Source organism: Halichoerus grypus, chromosome 14 (genome assembly GCF_964656455.1).
Source record: "Halichoerus grypus chromosome 14, mHalGry1.hap1.1, whole genome shotgun sequence".
Lineage (NCBI taxonomy): Eukaryota > Metazoa > Chordata > Mammalia > Carnivora > Phocidae > Halichoerus > Halichoerus grypus.
The window spans coordinates 63574270-63599509 of NC_135725.1; the positions used below are offsets into that span (position 1 = coordinate 63574270).

The 25240-nt window shown below is 39.9% G+C and overlaps 2 protein-coding genes across 5 annotated transcripts in view; one reads left to right on the forward strand and one right to left on the reverse strand.

Moving 5' to 3' along the window:
• The window catches only part of ERP44 (endoplasmic reticulum protein 44), a 92069-nt gene extending 87375 nt beyond the window's left edge, over positions 1-4694 (reverse strand). Inside the window, exon 1 of the mRNA XM_036074136.2 lies at positions 4374-4694. Within this exon, the coding sequence (XP_035930029.1) occupies positions 4374-4679 (306 nt within the window). The 5' untranslated portion in view covers positions 4680-4694. The remainder of the gene's footprint in view (positions 1-4373) is intronic.
• A 117-nt stretch (positions 4695-4811) lies between these two features.
• The window catches only part of INVS (inversin), a 159775-nt gene continuing 139346 nt past the window's right edge, over positions 4812-25240 (forward strand). For 3 of the 4 annotated variants that reach the window (XM_036074130.2, XM_036074134.2, XM_078061516.1), the window contains exons 1-2: positions 4812-4987; positions 8418-8547. In XM_036074130.2, the coding sequence (XP_035930023.2) occupies positions 8442-8547 (106 nt within the window). In that variant the 5' untranslated portion in view covers positions 4812-4987; positions 8418-8441. Of the gene's footprint in view, positions 4988-8417; positions 8548-25240 lie in introns of those variants that run through there. The other variant, XM_078061517.1, reaches the window with a different exon arrangement.

The following is a 25240-nucleotide window of genomic DNA, read 5'->3' on the forward strand; positions in this document are numbered from 1 at the left end:
TTCAATAACTGCAGCAATCAGACATCTTCTTCAAGGTTTTTACAAGTTTTAAACCACCAGAAATATTACTGAATTCTGAGAGGCTCGTATATTCCCGTGCCTCTCAATCTAGCAGCATCATAGAATCAACTAAAGAAATAATGAGTTAAGAACTTGAATGCAAATGGCCTTTACCCATAAAAAAGCTCAATCACACTCATTTTAAAAGACAATCAAATCAAAATGCAATGAGATACTATTTTTCACCTATCAGATTGACAAACACCCTATCTGTCCACATCATGCCTTGTTAACAAGGATATAAGGAAATCTTGTTACACTGTTGGTAAGATCACAAATTGGCAAAACTTCTATGGAGAGGAATTTTGCAGAATCTAGCAACAGCTACAAAGTTACATATACATTCACCCTTTGCCTTAGCAACTTCAATTACAGGAGTCTATCTCAAAGATACACTAGCAAAAACATGCATGCACCAGATAATCTTTGCAGAACTATTTGTCACAGCAGAAGAATGGAAACAAGAGTGGATTTGGTACATCTAGCAAGTGAAGCAATAAGCAGTTTAAGAAGAAATAAGGGATATTTCTATCCTGATCTCTAAGGTACACTTTTTTTTAAGTTTTTATTTAAATTCCAGTTAATTAACATACAGATAGTTTACATAATAGTTTCAGGTGTACAACTTAGTGATTTAACACTTACATACACTTTTAAGTTGAAAAAGAAAAAAAGTAAAGCATAATAATATGCTATGGTTTACGGGAGGAGAGGGAGAAACATATACATACAAGCAGACTGCCTACTCTTTTAAAAAAATTTTTAAAGTTTCTTATATTAGGAGGGATAAGAACATACAGACAGGAATAGAAGCTAGATTCGTCCAAATAGTTTGCTTTATAGATTTGGTTTTGGAAGCAGTAAATTTTACATAATTATACACTAGAAGGTAAGTTTTTGAAAACTACAAAATGAAAGCTAAATGAACTATACACTGAGTTGGTGGTTGAGACCACATAAATTTAGTTACAAATTTATAGGAAACACAAGGAAGAAAGAAACATAAAACCATACACAAGGATACCATCAGCAATATCTGAATATGGGAAATTCTGAATGACAGAGGACCCAGTTTCCTCAACAATAAATAACCAGAAAAGAAAATGAGGGGGGCCTGGGTGGCTCAGCTGGTTAAGTGTCCCACTCTTGATTTCAGCTCAGGTCATGATCTCAGGGTCGTGAGATCGGGCCCAGCATCTGGCTCCATGCTGGGTGTGGAGCCTACTTAAGATTCTCTCTCTCTAGCTCTGCCCTCTCTTCTGCCCCTGCCCACCACAGCCTTCTTCCAAAAAAAAAAAAGCACACACAACTGCAAGCAATTTCCCAATCCAGGTATTATATACACAGAGCTGCAGCAGAGAATCATTGCTATCTCCAGCATTCAAATCATCCACAAAATATGATGAACAGTTAGAGAGGGGCACAGATTATATAAAGTTCAGAACTAAAGTTGTAAACACACATTCAATGAATCAACCCAAACCATAGCAGACACAAAATACATAGTGAAGTACAGAAAAGGTATGAGGAGCTGTAAAGCCTCACTGCATTTGCCAGGTGACTCAAATTTCTCTTCTGATTTATCCTAAATCAGTGCATCTAGACTACCTCATTTTGTCCGAGGCATACTGCAAATTCAGTGGAGTTTTAAAATAATTTAAAGGCAATGGGGGTGTTTTCTAAAACAACCCCGAAATAAAAGATCTCATTCTCTAAGACCTTGATTTTAAATACAGACATACACATTTCAATATATATATATAATACATAAATACAAATACGAAATATATATGAAAGCCCAGGAAAAAAGTGTGTTTAGTTACTCATCCCAGAAAGGCTTTTTAGGCATACAGTGCTATGTTCCAAAATGTTTTTGAGATCAGGGAAAAGAAAAATATTTTTTGACAACGTTTAAGGATTTTATGTTTCAGCTATTATCTTATGAACACCACTAACTGAACAGATTTAGTTCTTTAGGGCTGAGGTACAGTTTGCCTGAAAAAAAAAATTGTAATAAGAGAACATATGGCTTTTTAGGGCACGCCATTTGAGGGAAAAATGATGACCTCAGCTAGGTGGGAACTTGGATATTCAATGACTGTATGTGGGAGGGAGTAACCTGAAGTCTGAGAGGGGAAGTTGGAGGGAGGAGGAAGAAAGTACATTGGGGAAGATAAAGGATATATTTTTAGACAGGTGGGATGCTGACGAAGCAGGTTCCATCACTAGGGCAGAATGACCAGTTAGATAACTCAAGTAGTGATTACTACTTGATGATTTATAAATATTTGTTAACTAGTCTATGATAATTAAAACTGCTTTGGTAAACACTGTGTTCAAACTGAATCTAGCTTGACTTGTAATTCTGGTTTATTAAACCTTTCCTTGGGTTTTATTTTCCAGCCCATTAACTTTGTAAGTATTCTCTAAAATGTCTTCTAAGTTTCTATTCCTCTACATTTACTTAGATATACAAATTGTTAACTAGACTTTAGAATTATTAGGGAAAAAAATCTTTTTATACTTGATGGATTTGTAGGTTTTCTATAAAAAGTATGAGTTATTTCAAAATAAATATTTTCTCCTTCTTAAACTAAGTTCTACAACCAAACACACCATTCCAGGGAAGTGCATCTGACGTAGTTTTCCTATTCAGTATTTCAGCTTTTCTAATGTCTTAAAACTTTTGTCCTCTGTCTTTTTGGTTGATTTTTTGTTTTTGTTTTTTGTTACCTAAAAGTAATTTCTAGCAGACAACTCACAATTCAGACTATTTTATCATTTTATGGATAGGGAAAAGATTAATATCTATTATCTTTAAAGTGAGAGTAGTCTCGAATAACAATGACCCTTATCCCAGTACTTCTAGAAGGAAAAGAGAAGCACAGTGTATTAATGAAATTACCAAAAAGAGCTCTCTACAGAATATTTCCCTCTATGCAGAAGTCACTCACTGCTGTATAAGAAATGTCAATAAGACACATCATCATTTAATATTACATGTTTATATTCAACTCTTGGTTCTCAAAAGTACTTTAACATCCCCTTTAGTTTTTCATAGTGCTTTTTCTCTAAAAAGATCCAAATACTGTATATGGCTTTTTAATAGGACTTGCAAATCAGAAAGAAAAAACAGGGAGAGAGGGGAGAGAAGAAAAAAGGGGGGAGGAGGGGGAGAGAGAAACTAAAAATTTCAAATACAAATATCAAAAATTTAATAAGCCATGGTCGAATAAGCAATGCAAGTCAAGAGACGGGCTTGAAGTCCCAGTTCTGCCGGTAACCAGCTAGTTATATGACTCTCTGTGAGTCACTTAATTATGCTTTTTAAATTGTAAAAAAAAAAAAAAAAAAAGTGATTTTGACTTAATGTTCATCTTAAATTCGATTTTCAAAATCTACAATTAAAGTATTTTCAAATACTGTATGATAATAACGGCTCAATTTAAGGTACGTCATTGCCATATGGAGTCCGTCCTTCACTTTTGTCTCAATTTGACCTGCAGCCTGAATTACTCAGGTTGCACATTCGAGAGGTACTTTGGAGGAAAAGGGACTGGGGAAAGATTCTTTTACACGATGGGATGGAGCCCAGCAAGTGAGGGAGTTTAGGAATGAATGCGAATGTAGCAGAAGACCTGGTCATTCTCAAATCAGGAGCACCGAAAATTCTGCTTAAATTTCGGGAAGGGGGATATGTGACAAAATCTAAGGGAAACCTTGAGCGGAGGTTTTCAGATAATCACTGTCTCCACCCTTCAATCCTTTATTCCCCGGGTGGACTCCAAATCTGCCTCCAGTTCCGGGTTCCCAACCAATCGCATCAAGCCACAACAGAGGGCTCTGCCAAACCGGGCACCGTTTCAGAGCTCTAGTGTGAGATTCACAGGACCCCAGCACCTGTCGGCCTTCCCAAAAGGAGGGGGTGGGAGGGAACAGTAGGTCTCTCTCCCGTCTTTTTCGATTGAAGCTACCACCAGGTCCATGAGCCCTCGAGCCTGAAACAACCTCCGTTAGTCTGGGGGAAGGCAGAGCTCCTCGCCCGTGACCCTCCCACGAATCCTTCCCCCACGGCTAATTCTCCAGTTTACAGGTCCCAACCTCCGACCGTGGTTTCTCAGGCCTCGGGTACCCCGGGCCTGGGAAGCGTATAGACGGATGCGGGGAGTGAAGGCAGCGGGGGAGGGTGCACTCCTCGCTACCGGAGGAAAAGATAGGAAGGCAAGGGTGGGAGCAGCTGTGTTCTCCCTTAGCGAGGGCGTGAGGCCGTCCGAGAGTCTGTCGAAGGGTCTGTCATTCCTTCACTCACTCACCAGGAGCAGCAGGGAGCATCTGAGGTCGGGTAAGGATAGGAAGACGGCAGGATTCATGGTAACGCCGGGGTTCGCGGCTGGGACTGGGCAGGGTTGGGTTGGGTTAGGAAAGGGCTGGGCTCCGGGAGCCGGCGGCAGCGGACGATCCTCCCGGCAGCGGCACCTCGTCCTCTGGACCCGGAGCTCCAGCAGCGAACACCCGGGACAACTTCCAGAGAGGCCTCGCACACCCTCACTTCCGGGTCCTGCCCACCTCGGAGCATATTGGGAAATGTGGTCCTGCACCACTTTCACTGAGTACGTCATCGGGCATCCAGAACTTCTCTCCCATCAGGCTCTCGGCCCAGGTCCACCGAGTCCTCCGCGCGCGGGGTCCTGTGGGATAGAAAGGGCGGGGGGCAGTGAACCTCTGTTTTTAGAGGATGGGAACTACAATTCCCAGAGGGCAGTGCGATCGAGCGTCTCGGGCGGCCTTCGAAGGGGTTCTTCTAGTTTCAGCGTGCGGGGGCATCTCCCAGCCGGATGTAGTGTACTGTCCTGGCGGGAGGGGCGGCCCACTGGGGGTCGTGCCTCCTGGAGCCGTCCCCGGGACGTGAGTCCTGGAGGAGGCGAGGGTGAGTAGGAAGGGGCCTGGCTGGGGAAGCTCCGATCGATCTGCATTGCCTTGGCCCCTGCCTCAAACTCCAGGCCCTCCTGGCCTGGGCTGTGGCCTGATCCTTCATCACTAGCCTCCTCACCTGCTGCCTCTTCTTTCTGCACTAATTACTGCATTATAAAGTCAGAGCCACCTCTCAGGGCCTCAGTTGAATGAGTCGATGACTTATCCCTAATTGTCTCTGTGGGCTCGTGTAGGGAGTAGATATGGGATAAAATGGGAAAGCACGTTGTAAACTGAAAAGCTCAGTGCGACTGTGATTGCTACTAATGCATGGATCACTCCTACAGGATAATTACGAAATTCATTAGCCAAGCAATTGAGGATCTTAATCTGGCCCTAGTTAGCTCCCCAGCCTCATCTGCAAACACCGAGCCAGGTCCACGTGTCCCAGATATTAGCCACACAATCAGTGCTAACTACTTGAGAGGCATTCTTTTTGAGGTTCTCCCTACTCCTTGCCTGTACTCTAGCTTTCCTGCTGCCATGGAATGGCCTTAGCCCCTTCTCTATCTGGAATGCCATCTCAAATGTCACCATCTCTGAGGACTTCCCCAAAAAACAACCCTTTAGTCCTGATCAGAATGACTCTTCCTTTGCTTGTGACTGCCGCACCACTAGTTTTGTACTAGTTATAATTATTAGAGCATTTATTTCACTGGCTGGTTTTATAATTAGTTAATGATATCTGTACATTTTATAGCACTTTATAATTAACGTGGTTTTGCTGTTCATCTATAAAAATTATTTACAAAAAAAAAAAAATCACCGTGTGTGTGTGTGTGTGTGTGTGTGTGTGTACATATATATGTTTTTTTGAGCTAGAAAAGGACCCTAGAGAACACTTTTCCCAGGGTGGCAAAATTAGATAGTGGTAGAGCCAAGACTTTTAGTTAGGTCTCTCTCTTCTAGTCTTGTGTTCTTATCTCTAGACCACTCACTACCTCTCCAACAGAAGAGACAGAAATGGGGAATTAAAGAGCAGATGCTCATGAGTATGACCTCTTTAGTCCAAGAAATTAAACTTTGATCCTGCTTGCCATCTGGACTTAGCACTCAGCCTGTGACTTTTCACTGGACAAATATTTACTGATACCAGCTATGTACCTATTACTGTGCTAACAATTATGAGGTGAAATGTATATAACTGAGATCAAACAGTATATTTTTCAAAGGTTATGAAGAGGTTTGTGTGTGTGTGTGTGTGTGATTCTGATACGCCTAAAACTCTATCACTTAAAATCTGAAATGACATGTTTTAGAGTTCAGAACAGATGTTAGCACATAGCACTCAACTTATTGAATGAATCAACATAGTCTATCTATTTCATTGTTCATATTTTACAGAAAATCAGAGAACTGAGGTAGCCTAAGGGCATGCTGCTTATTATTAACAGAATCAGGCCTAGAGCCCTCCTGCAATTCCTACTTTCCTGTGTTTCTACCTCCACCTGTTTTGTAGCTTCTTTCAAGTCACTTTAACATAATCCCGCCTGTGACAGTAGTTTTTCTGACAGAAGTGTCTCCCAAAGCCCATATTTTCTGCCAGCGTATTAACTCAAATTGTCAGCAAAATAAAGACATGAAGAGCTGACCTTTACCAAAATTAAGAAAACACTTTCACTTTAAGGCAGAATTTGAACCAATAATGCTTGTCAATGACAACACAAGTGCTAGCTCATCGGTAGTGATAAATTTCTCCTACAAAGCTCCCAAATTCTCCAGAGTCAGAGATTGGACTGACAGTTTTTGGTGAAATCAGAAGAGGGCTTGTCTGCCCTTCTGGCAGCTGTTAACTAGCTGATTAGCAGCTGCTTTCTTTAGATATGCATGTTTGCTCCAGTTTGCCACGCTCCCCATGACTCCCTTTGTTTCTTACACTTTTTACCTCCCAGGTCCTTGCAGGCATTCAACTTTGATATAGCATCTTACCTTTAGGAAGGAATTTTAAGATCATTGATGCAACTACCCCTTTTTCCTTCCCAACAGGTGCTTGAATTCTTCATGCTGCATTTCTGACATAATCCAGCCTCTGCTACAACAGGCTTATGCTGGAGAACTCACTGTTTTTCTATGCAGCTAATGCATTTCTAGAAGGTTCTAGCAAACCCTATCAGACTACCAGTCAGAACAAAATCTTTCCAATGAAATATGGTTGATCCTAATGATGTAGTTTTCCAAGTAAAATCCTAAGGTCAAGAGACATAGGAGAGAACAAATAAAAATTCTTCCTTTTGTCAGCATGAGAGAGAGAACTAAGTACTAGGTATTTATTTATTTATTTATTTATTTATTTATTCTTTTTAGAACTAAGTACCTTTTAATTTAGCACTTAAATTTAGTTGATTCTGACCTGACAGTTAAGTTCACATCATACCCATTTTGTGGCTGGCTCATCATCTTTATTCCCAGTTTCAGTTCTGATGTTTAGTATTATGTGGAATCAAATCAGAAGCCATTGTGGCTTGGGGCGCCTGGGTGTCTCAATTGATTAAGCATCTGCCTTTGGCTCAGGTCCTGATCTCCAGGTCCTGGGATCAAGCCCCACATCAGGCTCCCTGCTCAGTGGCAAGTCTGCTTCTCCCTCTCCTTCCATGATCTCTCTCGCTCTCACTCTCTCTCTCAAATAAATAAATAAATATATTTTTTTAAAAAGTCACTGTAGCTTTTGAGTCCTGTGCCTAAGGTTAAATACTGAGCCTCCCTTTTTTCCCTCAGATAACCCCTGATATTGGGGCACCTGGGGGGCTCAGTCTTGGGCATCTGCCTCCAACTTGGGTCGTGATCCCAGGGTCCTGGGATTGAGCCCTGCATCCTGCTTCCTGCTCAGCGGGAGACCTGCTTCTCCCTCACCTACTCCCCCTGCTTGTGTTCCCTCTCTCCCTGTCTCTCTCTGTCAAATAAATAAATGGAATCTTAAAAAAAAAAAAAAAAGATAACCCCTAGTAAGAGTCTTAGAAGCATCCAACCCTCTCATTTTACAGATGAGCAACTGTTCAAAGGGTCATCTAATTTGCCACATTATGGCAATTCTAGGTAGGACGAGGACTGCAGACTTTTTGAATCTTAGTCAAATATTTATTTTTTTTTTAAGATTTTATTTATTTATTTATTTGACAGAGAGAGTGACAGAGAGCATGAGAGGGGAGAGGGTCAGAGGGAGAAGCAGACTCCCTGCTGAGCAGGGAGCCGGACGTGGGGCTTCATCCCAGGACCCTGGGATCAGGACCTGAGCCAAAGGCAGACGCTTAACCGACTGAGCCACCCAGGTGCCCCACCTCATCAAATACTTCTATTCAGCCATATTTAGAATATATCCACTTAAGACTGATGAGACAGCTTTCAGAAATGTTTTCTGCATATAGTCATGGTTTAAATCATTGTTTCAGGGTGCTCCAGGCGTTGAGAAGACTATGAACAGGTCAGAGAACTTGTTCTTTCCTGGCTCCTCATTAGCATCCCAAGTTCATGCTGCAGCTATTAATGGAGATAAGGGTGCTCTTCACAGGCTCATCATAGGTAAGTGGTCCCCCTGAATACAGAAACTTTAAAAATAACTCTGTCCTAAGGGAGTGTGTTAATCTGAGTTTTAATTGCACTGTACTCACACATTTTAATGGCAATGTATCATTATTTATATTTCATTCCAGAACTTGAACAAGAAAGTAATTAAGGCCTGAAAGTTAAGAATATGGATTAGGATTAGGTGAAAAGTACTTGAGAAATATCTGTGTGCTTGACACTGAATTTGGATATGTACCCTAAGGTGCTAAGAGAATTAATTCATCTTTATAGTAACAGAGATCTAGAATGAGATAGTGAATAATGATCTTTTACATTTAGTATATACCTAAGGTACTAAAGCTTACAAATAACTTAAATTGTAATGATTTAAAATTGATTTAGTTTTCTCCCTATCATTGATTCAATTGATTCAAATTGATTCAACATTCTCCCTATCGTATATATATAGAGAGAGGCCCAGTATTAAAGTTCTAGAATGAGAGAACAAACTGAGTAGGAGAGAGAGTATTCAAGGACAAAAATGGGTGAGAATTTTTCAGATATTGTAAAAAAACCACATTTCCACCTATTCAGAAGTCATTAGTCTTTATTTCAAGAAAAGAAATAAAAATGTATATTGTTTTTAATCTTTTACACACCAGTGTCTAGTGACATGATTGACAACTTGGGGCCTTAAAATAAAATCCATACTATCTGAATTTCTGTACTGGTTCCATCAGAATTCATTTTTGACCTACATTTCCAGTGTCTCCAAAAACTTCTAACCATATACCCTAACCTCTAACTAGGCTCTCCATTCCCCAAAATGTCATTAATTTTGTCTTACTTTCTCTATGTATCTGTCTCCTCTCCTCCCACCTCCTTATCCTCTTCTCTGCTACACTCCTACTTATCTTTTTTTTATTAACATATATTATTTGTTTCAGGGGTACAGGTCTGTGATTCATCAGTCTTACACAATTCACAATGCTCACCATAGCACAAACCCTCCCCAATGTCCATCACTCAGCCACCCCATCCCTCCCACCCCCCTCCACTCCAGCAACCCTAAGTTTGTTTCCTAAGATTAAGAGTCTCTTATGGTTTGTCTCCCTCTCTGGTTTCGTCTTCTTTCATTTTTTCCTCTCTTCCCCTATGATCCTCTGCCTTGTTTCTCAAATTCCACATATCAGTGAGATCATATGATACTTGTCTTTCTCTGATTGACTTATTTCGCTTAGCATAATACCCTTTAGTTCCATCCACGTCATTGCAAATGGCAAGATTTCATTTTTTGATGGCTGCATAATATTCCATTGTGTGTGTGTGTGTGTGTGTGTGTGTGTGTGTGTGTGTGTGTATATATATATATATATATATATATATATATACCACATCTTCTTTATCCATTCATCTGTTGATGGACATCTAGGCTCTTTCCATAGTTTGGCTATTGTGGACATTGCTACTATAAACATTGGGGTGCACATGCCCCTTCGGATCACTACATTTGTATCTTTGGGGTAAATACCCAGTAGTGCAATTGCTGGGTCGTAGGGTACCTCTATTTTCAACTTTTTTTTTTTTTAAGATTTTATTTTTTATTTATTTGACAGAGAGAGACACAGCGAGAGAGGGAACACAAGCAGGGAGTGGGAGAGAGAGAAGCAGACTTCCCGCGGAGTAGGGAGCCCAATGCGGGGCTCGATCCCAGGACCCTGGGATCATGACCTGAGCCAAAGGTAGACGTTTAACGACTGAGCCACCCAGGCGTCCCTCTTTTCAACTTTTGGAGGAACCTCCATACTGTTTTCCAGACTGGCTGCATCAGCGTGCATTCCCATCTAAAAGTGTAGGAGGGTTCCCCTTTCTCCATATCTCCGCCAACATCTGTCATTTCCTGACTTGTTAATTTTAGCCATTCTGACTGGTGTGAGGTGGCATCTCATTGTGGTTTTGATTTGGATTTCCCTGATGCTGAGTGATGTTGAGCACTTTTTCATGTGTCTGTTGGCCATTTGGATGTCTTCTTTGCAGAAATGTTTGTTCATGTCTTCTGCCCATTTCTTGATTGGATTATTTGTTCCTTGGGTGTTGAGTTTGGTAAGTTCTCCATAGATCTTTGGATACTAGCCCTTTATCTGATATGTCATTTGCAAATATCTTCTCCCATTCTGTCGGTTGTCTTTTGGTTTTGTTGACTGTTTTCTTTGCTGTGCAAAAGCTTTTTATCTTGATGAAGTCCCAATAGTTCGTTTTTTCCCTTGCTTCCCTTCCTTTGGTGATGTGTCTAGGGAGAAGTTGCTGCGGCTGAGGTCGAAGAGGTTGCTGCCTGTGTTGTCCTCAAGGATTTTGATGGATTCCTGTCTCACATTTATGTCTTTCATCCATTTTGAGTCTATTTTTGTGTGTGGTGTAAGAAAATGGTCCAGTTTCATTCTTCTGCATGTGGCTATCCAATTTTCCCAACACCATTTGTTGAAGAGACTGTCTTTTTTCCATTGGACATTCTTTCCTGCTTTGTCGAAGATTAGTTGACCATAGAGTTGAGGGTCCATTTCTGGGCTCTCTATTCTGTTCCATTGATCTATGTGCCTGTTTTTGTGCCAGTACCATGCTGTCTTGATGATTACAGCTTTGTAATAGAGCTTGAAGTCTGGAATTGTGATGCCACCGGCTTTGCTTTTCTTTTTCAACATTCCTCTGGCTATTTGGGGTCTTTTCTGGTTCCATACAAATTTTAGGATTATTTGTTCTATTTCTGTGTAAAAAGTTGATGGTATTTTGATGGGGATTGCATTAAATGTGTAGATTGCTCTAGGTAGCATAGACATTTTCACAATATTTGTTCTTCCAATCCATGAGCATGGAACATTTTTCCATTTCTTTGTGTCTTCCTCAATTTCTTTCATGAGTACTCTATGGTTTTCAGAGTACAGATTCTTTGCCTCTTTGGTTAGATTTATTCCTAGGTATCTTATGGTTTTGGGTGCAATTGTAAATGGGATCGACTCCATAATTTCTCTTCTGTCTCGTTGTTGGTGTATAGAAATGCCACTGATTTCTGTGCATTGATTTTATTTCCTGCCACTTTACTGAATTCCTGTATGAATTCTAGCAGTTTTGGGGTGGAGTCTTTTGGGTTTTCCACATAAAGTATCATATCATCTGCAAAAAGTGAGAGTTTCACTTCTTCTTTGCTGATTCGGGTGCCTTTTATTTCTTTTTGTTGTCTGATTGCTATGGCTAGGACTTCTAATACTATGTGGAATAGCAGTGGTGATAGTGGGCATCCCTGCCGTGTTCCTGACCTTAGAGGAAAAACTCTTAGTTTCTCAGAATATCATTGAGAATGATATTCGTTGTGGGTTTTTCATAGATGGCTTTTATGATATTGAGGTATGTACCCTCTATCCGTACACTCTGAAGAGTTTTTAATCAAGAAAGGATGCTGTATTTTGTCAAATGCTTTTTCTGCATCTAGGGAGAGGATCATATGGTTCTTGTTCTTTCTTTTATTAATGTATTGTATCACATTGATTGAGTAGCGGATGTTGAACCAACCTTGCAGCCCAGGAATAAATCCCACTTGGTTGTGGTGAATAATCCTTCTAATGTACTGTTGGATCCTGTTGGCCAGTGTTTTGGTGAGAATTTTTGCATCCATGTTCATCAGGGATATTGGTCTATAGTTCTCCTTTTTGATGGGGTCTTTTTCTGGTTTGGGGATCAAGGTAATGCTGGCCTCATAAAATGAGTTTGGAAGTTTTCCTTCCATTTCTATTTTTTGGAACAATTTCAGAAGAATAGGTATTAATTCTTCTTGAAATGTTTGGTAGAATTCCCCTGGTAAGTCATCTGGCCCTAGGCTCTTGTTTGTTGGGAGAGTTTTGATTACTGCTTCAATTTCCTTACTCGTTATGGGTCTGTTCAGGTTTTCTGTTTCTTCTTGGTTCAGTTTTGGTAGTTTATACTTCTCTAGAAATGCATCCATTTCTTCCAGATTGTCTAATTCGTTGGCATATAGTTGCTCATAATATGTTCTTATGATTGTTTGTATTTCTTTGGTGTTGGTTGTGATCTCTCCTCTTTCATTCCTGATTTTATTTATTTGGGTCCTTTTCTCTTTTCTTTCTGATAAGTCTGGCCAGGGGTTTATCAATCTTATTAATTCTTTCAGAGAACCAGCTCCTAGTTTCATTGATCTATTCTACTGTTCTTTTGGTTTCTATTTCATTGATTTCTGCTCTGATCTTTATTATTTCTCTTCTCCTGCTGGGTTTAGGCTTTATTTTCTGTTCTTTCTCCAGCTCCTTTAGGTGTAGGGTTAGGTTGTGTACTTGAGACCTTTCTTGTTTCTTGAGAAAGGCTTGTATTGCTATATACTTTCCTCTTAGGACCGCCTTTGCTGCATCTCAAAGATTTTGAACAGTTGTGTTTTCATTTTCATTGGTTTCCATGAATTTTTTTAATTCTTCTTTAATTTCCTGGTTGACCCATTCATTCTTTAGTAGGATGCTCTTTAGCTTCCATATATTTGAGTTCTTTCCACCTTCCCTTTTGTGTTCTAGTTTCAAAGCATTGTGGTCTGAAAATATGCAGGGAATGATCCCAATCTTTTGGTACCAGTTGAGAACTGATTTGTGACCCAGGATGTAATCTATTCTGGAGAATGTTCCATGTGCACTAGAGAAGAATGTGTATTCTGTTGCTTTAGGATGGAATGTTCTGAATATATCTATGAAGTCCATTTGGTCCAGTGTGTCATTTAAAGCCTTTATTTCCTTTTTGATCTTTTGCTTAGATGATCTGTCCATTTCAGTGGGGGGAGCGTTAAAGTCCCCTACTATTATTGTATTGTTGTCAATGTGTTTCTTTGATTTTGTTATTAATGGGCTTATATAATTAGCTGCTCCCATGTTAGGGGCATAGATATTTAAAATAGTTAGATCTTCTTGTTGGATAGACCCTTTAAGTATGATATAGTGTCCTTCTCATCTCTTATTATGGTCTTTGGTTTAAAATCTAATTTGTCTGATATAAGGATTGCCACCCCAGCTTTCTTTTGATGTCCATTGGCATGGTAAATCGTTTTCCACCCCCTCACTTTAAATCTGGAGGTGTCTTTGGGTCTAAAATGAGTCTCTTGCAGACAGCATATTGATGGGTCTTGTTTTTTTTTTTATCCAATTTGATACCCTGTGTTTTTGATTGGGGAGTTTAGCCCATTTACATTCAGGGTAACTATTGAAAGATATGAATTTAGTGCCATTGTATTGCCTGTAAAGTGACTGTTACTGTATATTGTCTGTGTTCCTTTCTGGTCTATGTTACTTTTAGGCTCTCTCTTTGCTTAGAGGTCCCCTTTCAATATTTCTTGTAGGACCAGTTTCGTGTTTGCAAATTCCTTTAGTTTTTGTTTGTCCTGGAAGCTTTTTATCTCTCCTTCTATTTTCATTGACAGCCTAGCTGGATATAGTATTCTGAGCTGCATATTTTTCTCGTTTAGTGTCCTGAATATATCATGCCAGTCCTTTCTGGCCTGCCAGGTCTCTGTAGATAGGTCTGTTGCCAATCTAATGTTACTACCATTGTAGGTTACATATCTCTTCTCCCGAGCTGCTTTCAGGATTTGCTCTTTGTCTCCAAGACTTATAAGTTTTATTATTAGATGTTGGGGTGTTGACCTATTTTTATTGATTTTGAGAGGGGTTCTCTGTGCCTCCTGGATTTTGATGCCTGTTTCCCTCCCCAAATTAGGGAAGTTCTCTGCTATAATTTGCTCCAGTATACCTTCTGCCCCCCTCTCTCTTTCCTCTTCTGGGATCCCAATTATTCTAATATTGTTTCATCTTATGATATCACTTATCTCTCGAATTCTCCCCTTGTGATCCAGTAGTTGTTTATCTCTCTTTTTCTCAGCTTCTTTATTCTCCATCATTTGGTCTTCTATATCACTAATTCTCTCTTCTGCCTCATTTATCCTAGCAGTTAGAGCCTCCATTTTTTATTGCACCTCATTAATAGCCTTTTTGGTTTCGACTTGGTTAGATCTTAGTTCTTTTATTTCTCCAGAAAGGGATTCTCTAGTATCCTCTATACTTTTTTCAAGCCCAGTTAGTGTCTTTATAATCGTCATTCTGAACTCTGGTTTCGACATCTTACTAATGTCTGTATTGATTAGTTCCCTGGTAGTCGGTACTACCTCTTGTTCTTTTTTTGAGGTGAGTTTTTCCATTTTGTCATTTTGTTCAGAGAAGAATAGATGAATGAGAGAACAAAATGCTAACAGGGTAACAATGACCCCAGAAAAATATACACTAAACAAATCAGAAGAGACCCAAAACCAGGGGGAAAAGAAAGAAAGAAAGAAAAAAAAAGAATATGATCAGGCTGGTGAATAGAACAGAGCCACACACTAGATTTTGGGTGTATTTTGGTCTGTTAGAAGAAACTGCCTCCCAAAATTTTAAAGAAAGAAAAACTTTTATATATATATATGTATGTATATATATATATATATATATATGTATGTATATATATATATATATATATATATATACACACACACACACACACACACAAAAATAAGGGTAAATGTGATGAAGGGATGGAATATGACTGTAAAGATGAAAATGAAAAAAGATTTTAAAAATGGTATTGATAAGAAGTTGGTTGAAAAAAGAAAGAAGAAAAATAAAAAAAAAAAGAGAATGTGATCAGGCAGCAGACTAGAACAAAGCCATATACTAGATTTAGGGTATATTTTGGTCTGTTAGAAGAAACTGTATCCCAAAATTTTAAAGAAAGAAAAACTTACATATATACAAAAAATAAGTTTAAATACAATGAAGGGATAGAATATGACTGTAAAAATGAAAATTTAAAAAAGATTTTAAAAAAGTAGTTGATAAGATGTTGGTTGAAAAAGGAAAAAAGAAAAATTTTTAAAAAGAAAAAAATAAAGAAAATTTTAAAAATTAACTTTGAAAGACTAAAGAATCATGGGGAAACAGCCATGAATTCTATGTGCTATATTCCCTTAGCACTGGAGTTTTGCAGTTCTCATTGATCGGTAAACTTGGTCTTGGCTGGATGTTCTTGCTGATCTGGGGGAGGGGCCTGTCACAGTGATTCTCAAATGTCTTTGCGGGAGGCGGAATTGCCCCGCCCTTGCCGTGTGGGGCTAAGTAATCTGCTCGGGTTTGCTCTCGGGAGCTTTTGTTCCCTGCAAGCTTTCCGTACAGCTTTGGAGGACAAGAATGAAAATGGCAGCCTCCCTGGGGCACCTGGGTGGCTCAGATGGTTGAGCGTCTGCCTTCGGCTCAGGTCATGATCCCAGGGTCCTGGGATCGAGCCCCGCATCGGGCTCCCTGTTTAGCGGGGGGCCAGCTTCTCCCCTTCCCTCTGCCTCTCCCCCTGCTCATATTCTCTCTCTCTTTCTCTATCTCTGTATCTCAAATGAATAAATTAAAAAAAAAACTTAAAAAAAAAAAAAAGAAAGAAAATGGCAGCCTCCCATTCTCTGGCCCCGAAGGAGCCAAGAACTCAGGGCCCCAGTCCTCAGTGCGCCCCCAGAGAAAAGCAGTCAGTCACTCCCGTCTCCCGGTCCCCGGCCGCACTCCGTGCTCACCCGGCCTGTGACCAAGCGTTTCTATCTCTGGCATCCGACCCGTGTGGAGTCTCCAAACCCAGCAGATCCCTGCGGTGCACTCCCGTGCCGCTCCTCCCGGGGGAGGAAGGGGAGTCTCCCTGGATCTGCTGCTTGTTGGGTCCCTGCTGGAAGAGCAGTGGCCCGACTGTGCCCCAAATCACGGTTTATGGCAACCCCGGGCTGAGAGCCCACTCCACGGCTCTGTCTCTGCAGCCAGCTTCCCCTCTCTGATACCTGGGAGCTCTGCCACACTCAGGCACCCCCGGTCTTTCTGTGACCCTGAGGGTCCTGAGACCACACTGTCCCATCGAGGGTTACACACACACACACACACACACACACACACACACACACACACCTGCTTAGCCACTGGAGCGAAGTCCCTCAGGGAGCAGACTTCTAGAAGTTCCAGTTTTGTGTTCTGCTGCTCTGTCACTTGCCGGTATCGGCTGACAGAGGCTCCCTCCCCTCCCCCCCCCCCGTGGTCTATCTTCCCAAATATTGCCCCGGATTCACTTCTCCACACGTGAATGGATATGGGGGTAATTATCACTCTGTTACCAAAACCAAGCTTCATTACCTCAATCCACTCTTTTATTACAACAAAACAAGGGGCACCTGGTTGGCTCAGTCAGTTAGGCGTTCAGTTCCTGATTTTGGCTGTGGTCATGATCTCAGGGTCATGAGATCGAGCCCCGTGACAGGTTCCATGCTCAAAGGGGAGTCGGCTTGAGATTCTCTCTCCCTCTGCCCTCCCCCACCCCACCCCCTGGCTTGTGCACGCATACGTGCACGTGCTCTCTCTCTCTCTAAAATAAATAAATAAACCTTAAAAAAAATATTTATTTTGAAGTATACATATAGAAAAATACATACAAATTATGTAAGTTTAACACATAAATATAAAGCAAACATCTGTGTAACCACCACTAGGTCAAGAGACGGAACATTGCTCCCCCAGAATCCCCTTAATGCATTCTTCATTCCCCCTTGGAGTAATTTGGTATCTTGACTTTTATAGTAATAATTACATTGTAGGGCGCCTGGGTGGCTCAGTTGTTAATCGTCTGCCTTCGGCTCAGGTCATGATCCCAGGGTCCTGGGATTGAGGCCCACATCGGGCTCCCTGCTCAGTGGGAAGCCTGCTTCTCCCTCTCCCACTCCCCCCTGCTTGTGTTCCCTCTCTTACTGTGTCTCTCTGTCTGTCACATAAATAAATAAAATCTTAAAAAAAAAAAATTACATTGTAGTTTTACCACTAGGTGTAGAGCTCAAATACTATAGTCTAGTTTGCTTTTTTTTGAACTTTTTTTTGTTGTGTTCCATGTTTACTTGAACTGAAAGTTCCATATACAGTTTTGTCATTTCCCTGCTCAAACTTCATTAATTGCTTCCTGTTATACTTGGAATAAAATTTAAAAGTGCACCTATAGCTCTTTCCCTCTCCAACTTCACCTTTATCCACTCTGTTCTGAGACAAACTGGCTTTCTTTCATTTTCTCAAACCCACCAAGCCCTTTTCTGTCTTAGGGTTTTTGCCTGAAATACTGTTCTCGTCCTTCAGACCTCAGCTTCTACGTCACTTCCTCAAAGAGGCCTGCCCTCATCATCCAGGCTCGGTGAAATCTGTTTGTTGTGTTCTCTCTTGGAACTTTGCAGTGTTTCTTCATTGAACTTGTATATTTATATGTATGACTGTTATAACATTTCTCTCCTATAAGATAGTAGCTTCTGTGAGAATAGACGGGGTCTGTTTAATTCATCACTGTATCTGCAAAATCCAGTGCAGTACTTGGCATATAGTAGGGACATGAGATATATTTGTTGAAGGAATCAATAAATGTTATAATCATTCTTTTAAGTACCTTTCCTCCCAAGAAGCCTATAATCATCTTGAGGGCCGGGATTAATTGTGAATTGAGTTGAATCGAATTAAATTAAATTAAATTGACTTGAAAGGCAGGTTTGCACTAAATTCCATTGGAAAAAAATTTTTTTAAGTCAGAATACCTCAAGAAAAAATATCTTATAAAATGAACTCTTTATGATTTTAATGAAAAATAACCTTCAAAGGAAATAAAAGGTGCAGGATGTTATAAATTAAAAGCCGTGATACAGGCTCAGTCATACAAATTAACTAATGTGTTACATAATAAAACTTGAAATATTCCTGTAATTTTAAATCCTCAAAGAAAAACATCCTTAAAAACAAAGCAGAACAAAATTATGTGACACTAGTACAGACCGATAAATTTACTTTATAAAGTGTTCCCTCTGTGTTCTATCACCTTGTCTCATTACCGACTTTGAGCTGTAACACTGCTCATCTTTTCAGAGTTCTGCCATTATGTCATCTGCAGACAGTCCTACCTGTGCTCTTGGCACTTCCCAATATTTGTCTATCCCCACCAAAATAACAACTGTGTCGTCTTAAATTTCAGTGTATCTTATATCTTCTTTTATGTAGTGCATTTTGATGATCTCTAAATATATGCTATTCCTCTTTCCTAAACTAGTAACATAGTACTACAAATGAATTATTTTTTTCCTGAGTCTTTGCTCACCAACTGCTCACTGAATTCATTCACTTTCGCATTTTCTGTTTTCCCTTCTCTGTTTCCATGGAGAAGTATGTCAGTGATGTGTTCGACTCCATGGAAACAGATGAGCATCTCTTTCTACATACACAACTAATTAAATCGAACACTTTCTATGCTGCCCATTGTTCTGGAGGAGGACTAAAGAGGCTTTCCCTGAATGAGACATCACTTCCGTAGAAATTTTTAGTGTTTAACCTAATACTACGGATTAATGCTTTAATGTAATATTACATCCTCAATTCAGATGATTTAGGGCTCAGTCCTGGGCCGTAAAAGCTTAAACATACATAGCAAATTCCTTATATGCTATGGCTATCATTGGTAATATGTAGTTTTTTCTCTTAACTCAAATAATTTGGTTGAATACCAACAATATGGTTGATAATAGAATTTAGTAGATTCATTTTAATACTGTACAATGTAGTATCATAGAAAGACTGTGGGTTTTAGAGTCAGATAAACCCAAGTTTTGAGTTCTGGCTTTGTCACTTACTAGCGGTATTAAGTCTGCTTAGGCTCGGGTAAGCCACTTAATCTTTCTGAGCCTTAATTCCTCATCTGAAAACTATAGACTATTATACTTTGCTGTGTGAGAGTTCAACAGGATAAAGACTGTAAAACATCAAGGGTGACTATAGTTAATAATACTGTATCATTTATTTGAAAGTTTCTAAGAGAGTAGATCTTAAAAGTTCTCATCACAAGAAAAAAATTGTAACTGTGGTGACAGAGGTTATCTAGAGTTACTGTGGTGATCATTTCACAATACGTACAAATATCAAATTATTATGTTGTACACCTGCAACTAATATAATAATATATGCCAAGTATATCTGAAAAAGAAATCTAGCATCACACCTGACACATAGTAGGCAATATAAATAGGACCTTATTACTGTTATTGTCAGCTTGGACTTAAAGTGAAATGATTGAGTCTTACATAGTTTCAGAAATGTCTCAGAATGGAAAATCACGAAATGCAATGAAGAATAATACTGTTTGCTTTGTGAAAACTAAACAATAATTTGTAGATATGCATAGTGTGTAATGACTGATACTATCATCACTGCTAATAGTGTTTGGGCTGTTTGCCGTGGTAAAATGACAAAGCAGCACCATTCTGATTCTTCCACAATTTTTGATGACCTATCAATGTTCTAGACAAGTGTAAATCTCTAAGTTATTTTCTCTCTTTGTTTATAACATCTCCCAACACAGTAGTTAGGTAGGGCAAGGAGTCTCATAAGTGGTAGAGCAGTGACATTATTTCAGGTTATGTCTTCCTTTACCTCAACGATGACCTTAAATGTTAGGGTCACTAAATATTTTACAAATGCTTCTATACATATGTAGTTTTTTTTTTTTTAAAAAAAGATTTTTATTTACTTATTTATTTGAAAGAGAGAGAGAGTACCCGAGCCAGGGGAAGAGCAGAGGGGGAGGGAGAAGGAGAAGCAGACTCTGCGCTGAGCACAGAGCCCAACATAGGGCTCGATCTCACCACCCTGAGATCATGACCTGAGCTGAAATCAAGAGTCGGATGCTTAACCAACTGAGCCACCCAGGCACCCCTATATATATGTGTTTATGGGCTTACATATGTGTACATCCATACTAATAATAGTAGTGAAATTAGCCAGCATTTCATAAAGTTATGTTATATGTGCCAGGCACTGTGTAGGTGCTTTGCAGCTCATTAACTCATTAAACAGCAAAACACTACAAAGAGTTTTGGGTATTCTTGTTACCCTCATTTCATAGGTGAGGAAACTAAGGTATAGAGAGATTAACTAACTTGTCTAATAAATAGCAGAACTTAGATTGAAGCTTGGAAGTCTGATTGCAAAGCTTATGCTTTTAACTATGAAACTGTGGATCCTCCATGTATGGAGGTATTTGTGCATACAATGCACACTCATATGTATGAACACAGGGAGAATAAGAAACACAAGAGAGGAAGAACTGATTAGGTCTAAACCTTGATTGATGAACTTAATGGTTATCTAGGCTGGATTTTTCTTAACCTTTTTTTATGCTACAGGTCTTTTTGGCAATCTGATCAAGCTTATGGACCCCTTCTCAAAAATATATTTTTAAGAGCTTAAATATGATATATAGGAATCCAAAGAAAAGCAGCCGTATTGAAATACAGATGTATATAGCAATATACCTACAATCATATTTTATTAATACATTAAATAGCAAGGTCTAATGGAAGACCTAACAGCTATGATAATTTCAAAATAGCAATGAGTATAGGGGCACCTGGGTGACTCAGTCCATCAAAGGCTGGCTCTTGATTTCAACTCATTTCATGATCTCAGTGTCCTGGGATCGAGCCCTGAGTTGCGCTCCGTGCTAAGCTGGGGAGTCTGCTTATGGATTCTCTCTCTCCTCTCCCTCTGCCCCTCCCCCTGTTCATGCCCTCTTTCTCTCTCTAAAATAAATCTTAAAAAAAAAAAGGCAATGAGTATAAATGCTATTTTAAGATGCCAACAACAACTATAATGACATAAAATGTAAAAATATTTTGTAAAATCTCAAGTGACCTCAAAATGTAATATGTCCCTTGTTATTATTATAATTCTCATTTTATATGTCAGGACACCGAGACTCACAAGTTAAGAAATTCAGTTGCAGTAAACGCACAGCTGAGACTCAAACCAATTTATTTGACTTTGAATCCCATGCTCTTTCCATTGTTCCCACATTGCCTTTATAACAACAAGCAAATCGTTTTTGTGGTTTTTTTTAAACAGGATTTTTTTTTTTTTAGGATTTTATTTATTTATTTATATTTTTTTTGACAGAGAGATAGAGAGCACAAGTAGGCAGAGAGGCAGGCAGAGGGAGAGGGAGAAGCAGGCTCCTCGCTGAGCAGGGAGCCCGACGTGGGACTCGATCCCAGGACCCTGGGATCATGACCTGAGCCGAAGGCAGACGCTTAACTGACTGAGCCACCCAGGCGCCCCTAAGCAAATCGTTTTTAAATGACCACAGATGCCTTCCCAAGATTGTGACAATACAGAAGGTGTGACGTAAGAAGTGGGCGAAAGCAGATGAAATACATCTCTGATGCCACACGCAGGTAACACTTGAGAACAAGCAAAGGAGAGGTTAGTAAAGAAGGCTAGATTGGCTCGTCGTGCAGTAGCTCACGTGTGGACTGGCGCAGCTTTCACCGGAAGGGACAGTCATGTCTTCTAACTGCTAAGTTGGAGCTCTGGTTTCTGCACATACTAGCCCATTAACCATACAGACCCTTCTGCTTCAGCCAGCCTTAAAATAACTGCACGCATTGGGCAGTGGCTTTCCCGTCATGGCTCCAGCTCAGCTCTCGGAGCTGTGTTCGGGCTGGGCACATGCAGAACGCCAGCCCCTGTTAAGCAAGCACCAACTGGTCATGGATTAGAGGCTATCTCCACAGTTGCCAGAATAATTAAAACAACACAGCACACTAGCCAGCTGCTTTCTCTATTAGCTGCTCCTGACAGGAATTCAAATTCAAGTGCACTGCCGTCCAGTGAGATTCGTTTACATCCCAAGCCCTACCTTTGTACAATGTGTTGCAGTTCCCACATGCTTCCAAACGGGAAATCATTTCACTTGAAAGTCAAAATCAGCTGTTGTGCAGACCAGAATGGTATTGGCTAAATGTTATAATTGAGGGAACTAAGGAAGGGGGTAGGAAAGGTAAGTAAAGGCCTCTCTCAGTTACTCTCTTTTAGCCAAGAAGCTCAGAACCTGATAGGACTCCCCTGACTCAGAAACTAGCCATAAAGCCACTATCCCCCGAAAGCAACTCACAACAGGACCCAAATGAGGCTGAATGCCGGCTTTCTCATCATAAATAGGGGAGACATGCTTTCAGGATCCTCAAATACACAAATTCTGCCATATAGGCAAGGCTAACATATTGGATGGTGGTGACAGAACCCAATTAAATCTTCTCTGTCGGGAAGTGTAATACTAGTCACCCAAAAACAAGTGTTTCAGGGATTGAAGAGAAGGCTAGAATTCCCTGCACCTTACAGAAGACTTGGGAAAAGCATAGCAATTGGCCTGAAGTTCTGTATCCTAGGAGGTGCAGTTACTATTAACCCCATGGTGCTGACTTCACTTTGGCCCTAAGAAGCCTAATCAGATAGGATTATCCCGGTATGTGATGATTGCCTCCCATTTCTCAACATTTGTTCTTGTGACCACAGATCCTAAATCTTCTCCCTCACTAAAGTTTTCAATGAGTAATTAAATATGAATCACCATCGTCTTGCTAATCCTAGGTCCTACTGTCTTTGCTCAACACGGGCAGACAAAATGCCGGTAGAGAGTGTGCTTTCATCATGAAAGACAACTAGAGACTGGCCTTATTACTGCATAGTCTCTGCAAGTATCATTTTGACTCCAGAAGGGCTCACATGATAAAAGGAACATGCTCTACCTGTAATATGTTTTAGTTTTATTAGTGAGTTCGGGCTTAAATGAGTCCTTATCTATAAATGCAGTGATAGAATCTCTAGAGTCTTCTGGATTAGACATTAGAGGCCCTTGTGGAGGGAATAATAGCTAGCACTGTTTTACTGCTCAGAAGACTTGTACACAGGGGCTTCTATTATCAGATATGTTGAATCAAATGCAGAGCTTGCCTCCATCTTCAAAACGAGACTCTGAAAAAGAATACCTGCCCTCCAGGAGTTACACACAAATTGTCAGGCTCTTTCAGATTTCAAGAGCAATGACCTTTCTTGATTTATTACCAGAATACGTGGGAACATGGATCAGCAAAGCGAGTTATCTAAGAAACTATAAAGTACTTCTGGGTCCTATCACACCCAAGATTTAAATATATATTCAAATATTTAGAGCTAGCACAGTAGCTTAATTTCAGGCACAAAACAACTCAGAGAGAAATGCAGCACCTTCTTTTTCTTCCCCTAGCATTTATATTTCCCTTTAAAAATATTTCATTTGATCAGTTTTCCTCCTGCATTAGCAGAGTTTATGCCAAAGCACCTTAAAAGTAACTGGCTTCCCTCATTTTCAACTTCTATATTACCCTCAACTTATATATGAATACCTGATCATTGTCTGTGATGAAAGTAGCAAATTTTTTTCACTTAGAGTGCATGGTAGGAGGTTTTTTTTTTTTTAAAGATTTTATTTATTTATTTGAGAGAGAGAGAGCATGAGAGTGGGGCGGGTCAGAGGGAGAAACAGACTCCCTGCTGAGCAGGGAGCCCAATGCAGGACTCGATCCTGGGACTCCAGGATCATGACCTGAGCCGAAGGCAGTTGCTTAACCAACTGAGCCATCCAGGCGCCCCTATTTTTTGTTGTTTTTAAGTAACTTTACTGAAGTGTAATACAGTAAATACAGTAAACTTAATCCTTAGTAGTGTACAGTTATTTAATTTTAACAAATACGTAGTCATGTGATCACCACTATCAAGATACAGGCAAGTTCCATCACGCCCCAAAATTTCCCTGTGTCCCTTTATAATCCGTCCCTCCCCACATCCCAGCCCCTGATAACCACTAGTCTGTTTTCTCTCCCTATAGTTTTACCTTTTCCAGAATGTGCTGTAAATGAATACCATATGTATCCTTTGAAACAGAATTCTTTCACTTAGCATAAGTGCATTTGAGATTTTTCCTTGTTAAGTAGATCAGTAGTTCATTCCTTTTTATTACTGAGCAGTATTCTACTGTATGGATGACTACAGTTCTTTTGTCATTTTCCACTAGGACAATGGGGATATTTCCAGTTTTTAGCAATTATGAATGAGGCTTCCATTTATTTTGAGATAAATTTGAGATAATCCAAATACAAGTTTTTATGTGAATCTAAGCTTTCTTGCTTTTGTTTCTTCTGAGTAAACACGTAGGAAAGAGATTATTGGGCCAGGTAGTATGTTTATATTTAATTTAATAAGAAACTGACAGTTTTCTGTAGTGACTGTGCCATTTTGAATTACTACCAGTGATGTCGGAGAGTTCTAGTTGTTCTGTATCCTCACCAGCATTTGCTATTGTCAGGTTTGTTTTCAGTTTTGGTTTTGTTTTAGCCATTCCAACAGATACGTAATGGCATCATATTACAGTTTGAATTTGCATTTCCCTCTGTATTAATGATATTGGGCATCTTTTCATATGCTTATTTGGTGAAATGTTTATTCAAAACTTTTGCCCATCTTTTAATTTCATTATCTGTCTTTTTTTTTTAAAGATTTTATTTATTTATTTATTTATTTGACAGAGAGAGAGAGATAGTGAGAGCAGGAACACAAGCAGGGGGAGTGGGAGAGGGAGAAGCAGGCTTCCTGTCGAGCAGGGAGCCCGATGTGGGGCTCGATCCCAGGACCCTGGGATCATGACCTGAGCCGAAGGCAGACGCTTAACGACTGAGCCACCCAGGCGCCCATCATTATCTGTCTTTTTATTACTTGTAAGAATT